Source organism: Dipodomys ordii, unplaced genomic scaffold, assembly GCF_000151885.1.
Source record: "Dipodomys ordii isolate 6190 unplaced genomic scaffold, Dord_2.0 Scaffold63, whole genome shotgun sequence".
In the NCBI taxonomy this organism is placed as follows: Eukaryota; Metazoa; Chordata; class Mammalia; order Rodentia; family Heteromyidae; genus Dipodomys; species Dipodomys ordii.
Window position 1 is genome coordinate 8,259,767 of NW_012267279.1, and position 15,756 is coordinate 8,275,522.

Sequence of the window (15,756 nt, forward strand, 5' to 3'; positions counted from 1 at the left end):
TTCACTACCATTTTTCCAGCTTATTTCATAAATCATATTATTCTCATAATCAAAATCAGAGAATAAAATGACAAGAATAGTGTAGATAATCTTGAAAAGGAAGATAAAGATATTCTTACAGTTCTGATAGCACCAGTATTAAAAGTAATTGGAATCTTGTGCTATCAATACAGAAACACATCAGGGAAATGAAACAGAAATACAAAAACAAACATAAGAATGGTCAGATGGTGCTGGCATAATTGGTTAGAAGAAAATAAATTTGAATTTGTATCTCTTACCTTAGGCCAGTATATTTGAGATAGCAATATTGATATTTATTTAATTATGTGTCAGACATTGTTTGAAATTATTCAAGTATCAAAACGTCCTTACCCTAATCTCATGAGATAGAAAAGTTATTTAGCCCAGTTTTACAGAAAAGGAATCAAACAGAGATTTTGGGTCCTGGTAGTTTGACTCTTTAACATAGGCGATACTATAAAAGTAACTAGTAGAAAAGGAACAATGAAGACTTTTCCAGTGCATATGAAAAGTAGACTATGGTTGATATCAATGAACACATACATAAAAATATTTAACGTCTGTGCTTCAACAAATACCATCAACAGACAGGTGTGGTGGTACCACCACATATAATCAAAGCACTTGGTTGGATAAGGATCATACATTCAAAGCCAGCCTAGACTACATTGTAAGAGTCTGTCAAAGAAAGAAATGTACTCGTTACATTGCCCATAGCCCCTCTGTATGGTTTTTTCACAATTAAAATAATAATAATAATAAAATGAAAGAGGAAGAGAGGGAAGGAGGGAGGGAGGGAGGAAACATCATGAACAAGCTTCAAAAGCAAGTCATAAGCCAAAGGAAAAATAGCTTTACATGCCTAGTATTTCATCATTACTTGACAAAGAGCTCTTAACAATCAGTCAAGTCAAAGTCTCAGCAGAAAAATGGCCACATATGAGCAAGCAAGTCATTACAGGTAAAGTACAAAGATCTACCACTGTGCATGCACATAAAACTATCCCATCTCACAAGTGGGAGAAAATAGATCATTCCTTTTGACTAATGGCAAAATTTTTTTCAATTATAAACTTATAACAAACAGTAGGGAAATCTAACCCTAGCTACTCAGGAGGCTGAGATCTGAGGATCACATTTCAAAGCCAGCCTTGAAAGGAAAGTCTTTGAGACTCTTATCCCCCAGTTAACTACCAAAAAAGCCAGAAATTGGGTTGTGGCTCAAGGCACTAGCCTTAAGCAATTTGTTGGAAAACTGTTGGAAAAGTTATAAGAAAGTTGATATGTAAGTATTTTAATTACAACATTGTTTATAATTCAATTCTTAATGCCCACAATAAAGAATGTAAAACAGACACAGGTGACTCACACCTGTAATTATAACTGCTTGGGAAGCTGATATCAAGCAAATCCTAATTCAGGGCTAGCCTGAGCAGAAAAGTTTGTGAAACCCCTTCTAAACTCATAGGTTGGTGATGTAGGGTACACCTGTCATCAATCCCAAGCTACTTAGAGACTAAGATTGTAAAGATGACAGTTCTGACACCAGCACAAGCAGAAAAGCCCATGAGATTTCATCTCCACAGATGAAGGGTAGACATGATAGCTCACACCTCTGATTCCAGTAACTATGGGAATCCTAAAGTAGGAATATGCTCAAGTAGGAAACTCAGTCTCAAAAACAACATGCAAAAAAATAGGACCAGAGGCATGGCCTAAGTGGTAAGAGTTCCAGCCTAGCAAACACGAGGCCCTAAATTCAATCCCCAGTACTACCAAAAAAGAGTCCACGTGATAGAAGATTAGGCAACAACTGAAATGGTCTACAGTATATTATTTAAAATTTTATATAGAGTAGTTGCATTTATGTGATAGATGTGCCTCTGTGTGTGCATTTTCTGAAAAGAGAAGCACAAATGTTCTGAGCACTATTACCTAAAATTCTTCTCCCTTCCTCTTTCCTCCTTCCCTCCTATACTTTCCACTTTCAACAAATATAGAACTTCATAATTCAATGAAAAGAGAATTTTTTATTGCTAAATAAGTTATAACTCAATAGTGATTCTTGACAAATCTTATATTTACATATGTCCCACCAAAGATATGCCCTTTTTATTTCTACCATTGCCTTCATTTTTCTAGTTTCCTCCTGTTAGCAAATATTTCCTTTGTGCTTTCATCTTACCCTTGGTTTTGGCATCCGAAAGACATTATTATGGAGAGCATGCCAGCTTGTGCGTCAGCAGAATGAATCAAATAACCAAGAGAGTTGACCTTGGATCATTTTCCATGGACCGCACATAAAAGGCAGCCTACGATATGGGACTTGTGATAGACACGCCAAGTTTGAGGTGGAGAAAAGGGAATCAGAAGGGACTCTGGCGACGCCACTCACAATACACACACCTTCTCTTGGCCCTAGGCTCCAACTTCAGAGTAGAGGGAGAAAGCAAGGCAAATGTCTGTGCCATCTTATTTCTGTCACAGCACTGGACCTGTGACATCAATGCCATCACAAGAAAAGACAGAGTGTGTGAGCTTTGTTTCCAGTGAAGAGCCCATATTGGAGTGGAGGGTTCAGGAAGTGGAGGTATGGCTCCAGGGAGACAGTGAGGCCCTGAATTCAAGCCCTACTATAAGCATAGAAATAAGAAATCATTGGAGTATAAGGTTCAAAGAAAGAACAGAAAATGGAGTAGCTGAGAGAGATGCAGAGGGAATAAGGGCCAGTAGATTGGGCTGAGAAATTTGGGTATTATCCTGTAGAAAGTGGGGGATGTTAAAAGGCTCGGAGGACAGCTGAATAAGTGTGTGCTTGTGTATTATATGTGTGATATAGGTATATTTATTTTTATATCCATGTGCATCCATGCATGCATATATAGTACATTTATAAATATCCTACGTGTGTGTGTGTGTGTGTGTGTGTTTAAACCAAAATATCAATGTAAGAAGGAAAGGCTCAGGGCAAGCAACCCCAGGTTTAGAAGGAAGCTGGTAAGAGCAGGCAGAAGTGAATGGATATAAAAAAAGCTCACAGAAATTGAATCACAACTTCCTTTGCTCCTTCAACTATGGCTTCTTCTCCAACGAGTAAGCTCTCACTGACTACCCGTTACCTAGTAGTCATTCCAAATTCCCAAGAGAGAGAATCGTATTGGCCTTGCTCTGATCCAATTAACTATGGCCAAGGGCAAGGTCATGGATTATAATTCTGGTTATGAGACCAATCTGTTTGTGAGATCATCTGATGACTAACTACCTCCACCTCTAGACAATATTGCCGGTGATCTTGAGGCCCTCCCCATTGACTCAGGACTGCCTGTGGCACCTTCTAAAGTGCATAGGACACAGTTGGCACTCCGAAAGCATTGTGGGAAGGATGCACAATGATTTAACAATGGAAGAAAATCCTGCACAAGGGAGAAGTCACTATGAAGTCATCCAGTCGTCCCTGGACCAGGTGTCTGATTTATCACACAAGCTCCAACTTCAGTAGATTACATCAGTTGCCTTTCATAGATCAATAAGCTTTTGTGGTCTAGCCTGAGAACCATCCCCTATTTATTTCCCGGATGGATTTAAATTAGGAACTAGGCCCCTCATTCCAGATAACTGACTTCTAAACAAACTTTGGAAACCTGCTTTATTTGTAACCTGAGAAATACAGCCCTTCAAACATGACAATCAATAGGAGAACTAGGTCAAAGGGAAAAAAAAAAGGTATTTGTCAAAGGAAACTTGGCATATATGTGATACTTTTTCCATCTGATTATTTTAGTATTTTCTGTGAAATCCAATTTCCTTAAATGACCTCTGTTCATAGGAAACTATTTGGTTTAATCTGTGGGATCCATGGCATATTTTTAACCATCTTCTTAGGCCAGATCCCTCTCCTCTGAGCGTGCCTGATACCCAAACAGATGTTTCATAACACTCAGCACACATGAGCTCACCACTGGCAAGGCCTTCTCACACAAGCAGCCTGCAGCTCTTCTCACTGTCCCCTGTCATTCCACAAACCCAAATTCAGAACTCACAGGCAAGCTCGATCCCATAGCACAGTAACATAAGAGCAGAAGGTGAAGCCTCCAATGTTGAATTCTCAATTTGCTAATAGTTCAAAAATCTAATGAGCAGCTGGAGAAAACGCAATACAAAGAGGGAGCCAAACTAAGTAATATGAAAAGATGTGCAAACTGGCTGCCTCAAAAGAATCAAATTAAACCATCCAAGTAAAGGGTTCCAAAGCCACTCAGTTGTTGATGGAATTATAAAACATTAGGGCTGAAAGGCCCCTGGATGCCATCTAGCCTGAGCAAGGGTTTTAGTTTACAGATGTGGAAGGTGAGGCCTCCAGAGAGAGATGATCACTTGCCCCAGGTTTTTACAATGAGTGGGTCACTAGCAGAACAGAAGTAGAGCCCTAACTCCTGGCTCCAACCAAAGGCAGACCACAACCACATACCGCAAGCTTCCTGTCTCCATCCTCCCTGAACTGTTGGTCCCTGAATTTCAAACCTGGGTAAAGACCAGAACCTGGCTAACTAAACCTTTCATCCAAACCATACTGTAACTGTATCAGAGTGTTTCACCTCCAATTTAGGCAAAGAGTTTTGTGGCAATTTTATTGATGAATCAATAAAAACTTTCAGAGATAACATGTTAGCATTTGAAATATAGAAGCCTATGGGAACTCAGAAGCCTTACTACCCTTTTCTCCTTAGAAATGTCCACAGGTGTCCTAAGATCTTTAAACTCCTAACCATGTTTATGGCTTGAGCTTCTTTTGTTGTTGGTGTTCTAGTCTAGGGGCGTGGACTCAGGGTCTGCATACTGTCCCTTAGCTTTTTTCTGCTCAAAAATAGCACTCTACCTGTTGAGCCACAGCTCCACTTGTGGTTCGTTGTTGGTTAATGGAAGATAAGAGTCTCACAGAGTTTCCTGCCCTGGCTGGCGTCAAAGCACAATCCTCACATCTCCACCTCCTGAGTAGTAGTATTACAGGCATAAACCAAAAGCACCTGGCAATGGTTGAACCTTTTAAATTCAATTTTTTCCTTATTTTCTTTGGGTAATTGTGCAAAGGGGTTTCAATTTAGCATATCAGTTTGTAAGTACAATTGCATCTTGATCAGTGTCATTCATCATACTTCTCCATCTCTGCCAAATTTACTGTGGCTTAAACTTCTAAGAACCCAAACTTGCAGAAGAAAATCTGAGCTAACAAATTTTGCTCTAGTCAGAGACCCACAGACATATGAGTGTCATTTGTCAAGTACCAACTTAAATTTGAGTCTTGAGATATTTATAGCAGCACAGGATTCAAGAGGAAAGGCCCTAAGGCCACCTCAGGGATGCTTACCAACCAGCTGGGGAGTAATGCTGATATGAAAAACTTTCAGAGAAGATCACCAAATACATTGTACATTCCTTCACTGAACATGTATTCACAGAGCGTTTGGCCTAGTCCAGGCTGAACTTCAGGCAGTAAAAGACTGAGAAATAGATTGAAAAGTATATTCAAGGACACAACCACAAAGGACTCTATTGCCAAATGTTTAGATTTTATTTTAAGGTAAAGAGCCATCGAAGATTCTTGACCTGGAAAATGAATTGGCCAGAACAAGCTAGGTTCTGGATGAGTCTTTTGACAGCTGTCTCAAGAGCTCATAGAGTGTGTCCAACTGCTGCATTGTGTAAAATGAACTACGAGTGTTTCAAGAAAGTCTGCATTCAGTATCTATATGCGGGATAATCCAGTTAAAAGACGGTGAGTTCCTGAGGCAGACAGAGCCATGTTTTAATCCCACCCTACCTCCTCTTGGCTGTCTAATCTTCAGCAAATTATTTACATAGTTCTGAGGCCTTCCGCTCTTTCTCTACGAGGGAGGAAAGGTTTCTTGGTTCACGAGGATTTGATCATGAATTAAGAAGAGCATGAGCCTGGATAGTTCTACTAATTTTACTAATTTATTAAGTGATACTATAGCATTTTCTTCTTAGAATTTTGCCAGAGCATATTATCAGAGTTACTAATGTGTAAAAAAAAAAAAAAGGCATTTATGCTTTGTCAATGAGGAAGGCAAGGTAACCTCAGGTCAAAGCCCAATCTTGATTCCGAATCAAATGACCCAAAATCAATACTGTAGAGAATTAAACAGGGTTGCAAAGACCAGTGTTATGAAGTGAGCGCTCCAATCGTCCTAGCAACCTTTTAACCAAACACATTTGCTGGCATACATGACACTAAGAACATCTGGCCTTGCTATTATCCTCTTGCAAGCAAAAACTGATGTCGTGTAAACTGATCTTTAGGCCAGTTATATGGTCTAAGTGTTACAGTGCTTGGGCTGGTGCCTCTGGCTCCAGGCTTTAAGAACTTAATTTTGAGCCACACTCCTCCTAGGAGGACCGTGTGTTTTACTGTAAATTGCCCTGTTTTTTCTTTCTTTCTTTCTTTCTTTTTTTTTTTTTTTGGGGGGGGGCATTTATGCTGAGTCTGCACCTTTCCTCGAAGATACAGTAAATGTATCACCAATCAGCTGTGCGTGCAAAGTACTATGGGAGAACGTGTAAAAAATATGTGACAGGAGTTAATGTAGCAAGAGAAGGCTGAGAAGAGGAAATACAAGAAAACAGATTCAAGGGCTGCTTCAGTCACATCCCATGCAATATTTTTTCCTACTTATGGATTTTATTATAGAAGGCAGGTGTGAAGTGCAGATGCTCTAGCCTGCAGCAAGCATTAAAATAAGAATCCAAACACCTCATACTATTTCCAACTGTCTGTCTACCTGAAACAAGCCATTACCATGTCTAAGCCTCTGACTCCAGCTACACAGAGACATCAAACTTGCATGGCCTATCTCAATCTTTGGGTGATCTCTTGACATATCACCAAAGCCAGTGATTTCTTTGTGCACTTAACCCATGATGCAAGTTCAGATGAAATAAAAGGAAGTATTTTCCAGGTTAAAAATAAATCGACTGCATTTACCAACTCCACCCACCCATCAGATACTGTTCCAGACCCTTCCTCAGCAGCCATTGTGTCATGACAGAACCCTCATAATGCCTGTAAACAGCAGGTGGTGTAGTTTCCCCTCCCAGGTCACACTGTGGGATGCCCCACCAAGGGAGTAAGGCCTAAGCTGTGATCTTGTCCCTCCCTGCTAGGTATTCATAGAGCGATAATATACTGGAGTCTATAATACACCACAGTCCACTACTTGGGTGCAGGAAACCTGTGGCTGCACATTTACTGACCATAGGAAAGGGACTCTTTGCCGTCATCAGCCGGCAGCTATTAGACATTATCTCTATTCTGTGGCTCCTTTCAGACATTTTAGAAACTGTTTGAGACCCTTGATATGGATGATGAGTAGAAGTATTGGTAGATGAAGGCTAAGAGCTGCTTCCTGTTTCGCTCTGGTTAAAAAAAAAAAAAATAGTAGTGCTGGGAAGGTGGCTCAGTGGTAGAGCGCTTGCCTTGCATGCCTGAGGCCCTGGGTTCAATTCCTCAGCACCACATAAGCAAAAAGAAAAAAGCAGGAAGTAGCACTGTGGCTCAAGTGGTAGAGCGCTAGCCTTGAGCTAAAGAGCTGAAGGACAGCGCCCAGGCCCAGAGTTCAGGCCCCATGACCGGACCCCCCCCCCAAAAAATAGTAGAGCCACTGTTGCATGGAACAAGCAAATGGACTTTCAGACTAATTAGCATCCTTGTTTGCCACAACCTAGTAACCAGCTCTGCAGATCTGCAGCCAGATGGGGGACTAGCCCAGGGTACCAGCAACTCTTAGGCTACGCTTGGAATTTCCCTTCATCTTTAAAGGAAATGAAGCTCTTGAGCCTCCCGGTACATGTTAGATGTCCAGGAACAAAGCCCAGACTAGGTAGTACAGTAAATCCCGACTCTGAGTTGTCATGACAGGAATTTATCACAGATGGTAATCATCAGACTAGAACATCTTGAAGGAAAACGCTTTATCTAGCATCATAAATAAACTGTAACCAAGGCTTAGATTTATATAGCCATAAAAGAAAGCTGTTGGACAGTGGGGAATTTACACTACTGGGTTACAAAATCAGTGTGAACTGGGAGCTCGGGGTGAGGCATGAGAGAAGACAGTCATTTATTTCTGCAGGGAGTGGACTCCCACTTAGAACCTAGCAGATAAGTTTGCAATGCAAACTCAGAGGAACTGGAGCGTTGGCACCCACACACAAGACACTGACATTTCTATAAGTCAACTGCAGTCCAGTCAGGTGTGGCCTTACCTTGCCGAAGCATTCTCTTCCTACTGTGATGGTGTATAAAGGAATTTTCAGCTCATTGCTCACATTACCCGTGCTCCTACTTTCCTCAAATGTCCTCACAGAACTCCACCTGACCAAGAATCGCCCTACTGTGTAGTGTAACACAAGAGGCTCTGGCTGGTGAAACAGCAAAGGCTGCTAACTTCTGGAAGTTTCTCATCTGACTGGGGGGGGGGGGGGGGGGGGCAAGGGCATTTGCAAATGAAACAACTACAGTGTGCAGGCTGCACACCGTGGACAAAAGAAGTCCAGGAAGCAAAGCGCAAGAGGCCACGGTCATGAGGGAAAAGTGTGTGGAGGGCAAGGGACAAGGGTGTAGGACTTGAGGAAAGAGTGGGGGGAGGGGAGGAGTGATGGTGGCCATGGGGAAGGATTTGGCTTTTCTGAGTCCGTGAGTGAAGTAAAACATGTCCCTGGCTTGTGTCATCACATGCCCACATTTCCCTCTTGTCCTAGAGCAAATCAGTTCCTTGGATTCCACAGCCTTGTGCCCTTTGTCCCCTTCTGAGTCCTTGCCAAAGGCCTATTAGGACAACTTGGGGTGTTCTGCATGTATCCAACTCTGTCTGGACCCCCAGCACAGGATGACTGTCCTTGAGGAGGGTGAGGCCAGGCCCCAGGTAGCTCAGCATTGTGTCTGTGGAGTTAAAATGAACAGAAGGAGGACGAGGAAGGGTAAGCTCAAAGGTGTGGTCCTCCCTGTCCTCTGTGGGAAGAGATTCTTTAGGCATCCAGTCACACAGTGGAGATGAGCTCAAAGGCAAGAAAGGCTAGGAGCACACAGGGTAGCCATACCCTGACCAGCAAGAGAGGAAAAGTCTAATGGGGAGAGTGAAGGAGGTACATATCTCACAAGGAGAGCCTAAGAAGAGGAGATCCCATCCCCGGGATTGAGCATGGGATGGAAGACTCGAGTTCCTGCTGAGGAAGGGCAGAAGTTCCAGGTCTCCAGAAATTCAAGAGGCAACAGCCAGCTGATATTCGACAAAGGAGCCAAAGACATACAATGGAAGAAGCACAGCCTCTTCAACCGCTGGTGCTGGGAAAACTGGGCAGCCACATGCAGAAAACTAAAAGTGGACCCCAGCCTATCACCATGCACCAACATCAACTCAAAATGGATTAAAGACCTTAACATTAAACCTGAATCTCTCAAACTACTGCAGGACAGAGTAGGAGAGACACTTGAACTAATAGGCACAGGAAGGAACTCCTGAACAGAGTCCCAGGGTCACAACAAGTTGGAGAGAGACTCGACAAATGGGACTACCTTAAAATAAAAAGCTTCGCACAGCTAAATCTATCGCAACCAAACTAGAAAGACAACCAACTAATTGGGAAAAAATATTTACCAGCAATATATCAGACAAGGGGTTAACATCCTGTATATACAGGGAACTCAAGAAACTAATCCCTCCCAAACCTAACAAACCAATTACTAAATGGGCAAGGGAACTAAAGAGGGACTTCTCAAATGAAGAAATAAAAATGGCAAAGAAACACATGAGGAAATGTTCATCATCCCTGGTGGTGAAGGAAATGCAAATAAAGACAACCCTGAGATACCACCTTACCCCAGTCAGAATGTCCCACATCCACAAATCAGCCAACGACAAATGCTGGAAGGGATGTGGAGAAAGAGGAACCCTATTACACTGCTGGTGGGAATGTACACTTATACAACCACTTTGGAAAGCAGTCTGGAGGGTCCTTAGATGCCACTTCTAGGCATCTATCCTGAACAACAGGAACCAATATACAAGGACACGTGCACCTCCATGTTTACTGCAGCACTGTTCACAATAGCTAGGATATGGAAACAACCCAGATGCCCCACCACAGATGAATGGATCCAAAAATTGTGGTATCTATACACAATGGAATATTATGCAGCCATTAGAAATGACAAAATAATGGCATTTGCAGGGAAATGGATGGAGCTAGAAGGAATCATGTTGAGCGAGGTAAACCAAGAATGAAGAGACAAACGGTACATGGTCTCCCTGATAAGTGGATGCTAAATCCAAAATGTTAGGTGATACGACAAAACTAACAGGACTTAAGAAACAAAGAACTCCCACTCATCTGGTCAAACCACTACTAAATATCCCCATGCTGCTGATCACATGTATGGTATATAACATGTGAACACCGTTATATATTACAGACTGTGATAGACAATTTGCTCCAGGAAAGTTAGAATGAACTTGTGACTTTAAATGAGCATCATTATTCCACAATACTGTGAAATTCCGGAAATTATGTAATCACTTAATCACAATAAAAAAAAAAACCTCAGGGAAGGTAGGGAGGGAAGTGATGGTAGGGGGAAAACAATGGAGGGGGTAACAATGTTCAATAGGAAGTGTACTCATTACCTCACTCATGTAACTGTAACCCTCTGTATAGTATCTTTACAATAAAAAAAAAAAAAAAGAAATTCAAGAGGCCGCTGCGAGGGCTCTGGGAAGTTCCCGTTGTTGTCTTGTTAACTCACCAGAAAGTGGCTCAGAAAAAGCAGAATTCAGTATCGATGCGTGTTTGGCAGTGAAAATGTTCCTCAGTTGCATTTCCTAAGAGTGTAAGTGTCCCTGAACACATGCAGAGCATCTAGAAGATTCTCCCACAACCAGATGGAGAACAAGATAGTTTGTGACAGAGCTTTGGGGAAGTCATGGTCATGGAGAGAGAAATGTATTGATTTCAGTTTTCTTCACATTAGTAGAGAGAGCTGCCTCCATAGCACGCTGTCCAACCCCGTGATCAAAGGGGGACGACACGCAAAGCTGATACCAGATGCTGCATGTACCAGAGGAGTACCAGCCCCCAACATCAGGTCTACTGCCCGCCACCCTCCCACCTGCCACTCACAAGCTCATGTTTCTTTCTCTGATTTTCTTCTAGGGACGCTGTATCAACTTCACCAGAGTCAAGAACAATCAACCAGCCAAGTACCCCCTCAACAATGCCTACCATACCACCTCCCCACCCCCTGCTCCCATCTACACCCCCCCACCTCCTGCCCCCCACTGCCCTCCCCCACCCCCCAGTGCTCCCACCCCTCTAATCCCCTCCCCTCCGTCCACCCTTCCCCCTCCTCCTCAGGCTCCACCTCCTAACAGGGCACCACCCCCCTCCCGGCCTCCTCCAAGGCCTTCTGTCTAGAACTCAAAAGTCTGTGTTCTGGGCTGTCTCAGAAACTTTGGGAAGGAGGCCCCTTTGCACCATTAGAACAAGTCTTTCCAGCTAGAGGGGCGAGTGGTGATTAAGCCCACTGATGTTCACATACTTTAAGAATTGGTTGGCAGTACCAAAATACTGATGATTGTGATCAGCCGAAAGAAAGGGAAAGTTTGACTTGCCTGAGGACAAATTTTTGAGGCAACTACAGTCACATTTATAGCCCATCGTCTCTGGAAGGTTCCAGACACAGCAAAACTGCCAAGATGTTCCCAATGGGCTTGTGTCTCGTGAAGACCAGGAAGAAAATCAGTTCTCTATGAGTGGAAAGCAGAGTCAGGTAAGAAATGACATTGCCAGTTTTATGGATGCCATCTTCCCTCCACTCCAACACAGTGACTTGACGTGGACCTGTGGCTGGGAAACAAAAAGAACCCTCACCCTGGAAGGTGGAAATCTTTACTGATGATTTTGGAAAAGCTTGAGAGTCCACAGGGTGGCAAGAAACTCAGTTTCAAACAGGTATCCAAAAGGATGTTCTCCTTGGATTGTCAGATAGATTTTAAAAAATGCCTCGTTGGCTTTTAAAAGTCTCTCCATTTCTAAGGCGGAAGGGAGCGGGAGTTTACTGATGGGAAAGGTATGTTGCCATGTTGATGTGTAAGTGAAATCAGTCAATTGCTTTGACAGGGAAGTATTCATGAAAGCATCAGACAATTTCTAAAGCCCAGAGACCATCAGCTGCTAGAGGTGGCTGGCTTTGGTCACACATCCTCCCCTAAGTCCAACAGACCATGGGATTGTCCAAAGCAATCTGTTCATGATTATCCTTGAAAAAAAAACTCAAGATTTAACGTTGGTTTAAATCACTTGAGATAAGTGATTGGTGCTGTTTTCCAGAGACAAATACAACTTGATCTTCATAAAATAGCATCCTTAATACCTAACACACATTATGGATCATTGTATTCTTTCTCAATAAAGTTGCACACCATAGATTTTTAAGTGAAGGTAAGAGACAATGGTACAGACATAAGAAAACTATCCCCAGGTTCTCTGATTAACCCTGAAAATGGCATATGTGTAGATACAAATGTATTTCCCCTTAGCTTTTCAACATACACCCCAATATTATCATCTATTAAATAAGGGGAAGTATACAAGACATGCCATACAGAAAGGTTCTGCTTGAAACTCCCACTATACATGGGGCTCTGAGTCTGTTTCATCAGTAAGTCCTGCAATCACTTTATAAACACTGAGCTTTACCACCTAGGGGTAAAAGCAGTGGTCAAAGGCAATGTACCACCTTGTTTGAAATGGTCTCCCCCCTCAACTTTCCACAAGCCCTACAATTCCTGTCTCAACCACCTTCAAATTCTTAAATCCTTTCTGGAACAAAGCAGAATATAAAATTAATACAAACTTAATGTTTGGGGATATGGTTTTTAAAGATTCATCAAGAACCCATCAAGCTAACCTACTTCCCTCCCCTTGCTTAGAAAAGAGATATTAAGATGTGGCATATGTTCCATAAACACCCATTTTTGTGTCTGTGACAGACATTACTAATCAATCACAGCATTATTCCCCATTAAAATCAATAGTGTTTTTATTTCCAACCATCTTTCTCAAATTACCACCCTAAACACTGACTCTTCATTGGTCAGAATTGAGAGAAAGAGAGTAACACAATTTGCAATCCTTACCTTAAAAAAGGCAAAAACAAGTAGGAATTGTCAGGGAGGAGATGGGGAAGGCTACCAGCATAAAAGATATATTCAAGGGAAAATAGCCCTAGAAAAGTGCCTCAGTTGGGGACCATGGGCACTGGTCTGCAGTGCCAACTGCCAAGCTTGACACTTCTCCAAATGTGCCTCAGGCCCTGCCCTTCTCTCATGGCTGCCTTCCAGAGAATCCCCAGCTTTCTCGGAAAGCTGAGGTCAGAGATGGTTTTCAAGACTTAGGAAAGCAGCCTCCCTCCCCCTCATCCATCCCTGCCACACTGTCTGCTTTCAGAACACAGGGCTTCTTCTTTAGTCTCAGCTCTCCTCCGTGACATTGCTGATCCCCAGGAAACCATTTCTTAAGAGAGTGGGTTTCTCAGGCTCACCGGGCCCACAGCAACTGTTTTGACTGCTGGCAGTACAAAACAGTCCACCCACCCCACATGACTCAATAGACAATGATGCCGACATTCATGTGCCACAAGCTGGCGGGCATCCAATGAGAACACAACATCCAATATCCCAACAGCACGTCAATCAGATCCCTGTGCAGTTTCCAAGGTGCTGTGCTGAAATATTTTGATGAGATAGGGAACTGCAGACATGGATCATTTTGAAAAGGATTAACAGGATTTGTCCTTAAAACTGGCCCATCATACCATCCCTTAGGAAGGAGAAGTCACTGTGTGAACAAGGTAATACTTTCATGGTAGACTTATAGGCAGGACAATTCTTTAACTGGTTTAGAAGAAAATCTATCAGTTCAATGTCTTTTGCTGTAAATGAAAAGGGGAGATGTGATTATGATTAGGAAACTGCACCCAAAAAAATTTAACCCTCATGTTATTGTCCTTATGAAGTTTTTTTTAAAAAATGAAAGCCAAATTTTTTGTTGTATATATTCATATTCCATGTGTTAGGTGGAAACATTTCCTATCCAGTGTGAATACAAAGAACAGGTGTAGTAAATTATTATAAAGCCAGTGATATTTCATGGCAGGTTTTTCTACCAAGCTGTGCTTGTTGGTTTTTCCCATGACTGTATTGCCTTTATAAATGTATGAATAGTTATGGAAATGACGAGACCCTTTTTTTGCACAGCATTGATAACAATTGCTAAGAACTGTGGTCCCCTCTGTTGGCAACTTTTTCACAAAGTTTCTTAACTGCAGCTTGGTTTATTCTTCAGTGGGACACAAACACCTCTCTTACTGAGGTTAAGGACAGAGTTGGTGATGAATTAGTTCATAGTTTTGGATAACTTGCTATAGGTAACTTCCCTGTAGATGCCATTCAAATGGTCAAAGATGATGTTGAAATGCTAAATTTGCTAAATTGCTAATTTGCTAAATTGCAAAAACTATCAGATGGGGTGGGAGCCTCAACAAAGAACTACAGAGATAATAAGATGGTAGGCAACACTCTCAGCCCTGTGTGAATGCAATTTTTTTAAAAAGTCAATGCTGTGTGGAATGGGTTGAATTAGTTCACAAACTATATAAAGATAGATGCAGTAAAAAGCCTGTTAATGCTCACCAGGTGGGGATGGAGTTTTCTAGCAATTGCCTTTTCTAGTTATCTGAGCTCTGCATATCATCATACTTGGATAACCAGTTTAAAAGAATTAGAATATGATTTTTGAATACACTTAACATTAAACTCTTCTAACTCTTCTTGTTGTTCTGTGATAGTTCTGTTGTGGATCTTTTGTACATCTTTGTCATTGCTATAAAAAGAATCGAATCAGTTATCACTGCACCATGCTGTAGGAGACGGGACTGAACCTGTACAATGTCAAACCCTGGAAGTTGCTTTTTTAAAAAAATAATAATAAATTCCTAAAATCAGCTGTTTTACTGGTTATTTATTTGTTATGAAAATAAAATGCATATTGTTCAAGTACTTAGCATATAGATCACAGCATAGCTGTACATTGATTTACATTTCTCAAATCATTTTATAGCCTCCACTAAACCACCTAGATTATTATTTCTTCTTTATCTCTCCAACATTCAAAGTATTCTATACTTATAGTAATAAATTTCAAATAAATCAACAATTTCCATGTGTTAAATGGCCAATAGACACGTGAAGAAATGCTCAACACCTCTGGCCATAGAGGAAACACAAATCAAAGCAACACTGATTTTCCACTTCACCACAGTTGGTGAAGTTGACCATTATCAAGAAAACAAATCATAACAGATGCTAGTAAGATGTGGCCAAAAGGGAATAAGATTCCTAATACACTGTTGATGAACTTGTTCAACCACCCTGGAAAGCAGAATGGAGGTTCCTCAAATAACCAAACATAGAGCTATCCTGTGATCCAGCAATGCCCACTCCTGGACATTTATCCAAAAGATTACAATCCAGGATACAAAAAAGCACCAGCCCAACCATGTTTATTGCTGCACTATTCACCATCACCAAGGTATGGAAACAACCCAGATGCCCCAATGGACAAATGGATCAAGAAAATGAGATGTGTGTGTGTGTGTGTGTG

General features: G+C 41.7%; 1 protein-coding gene across 1 annotated transcript in view; it reads left to right on the top strand.

Moving 5' to 3' along the window:
* The window catches only part of Antxr1 (anthrax toxin receptor 1), a 212,097-nt gene extending 197,174 nt beyond the window's left edge, over positions 1–14,923 (top strand). Inside the window, exon 18 of the mRNA XM_013022556.1 lies at positions 11,248–14,923. Coding sequence (XP_012878010.1) covers positions 11,248–11,508 — 261 coding nt within the window. The 3' untranslated portion in view covers positions 11,509–14,923. The remainder of the gene's footprint in view (positions 1–11,247) is intronic.
* Positions 14,924–15,756: the final 833 nt, after the last annotated feature.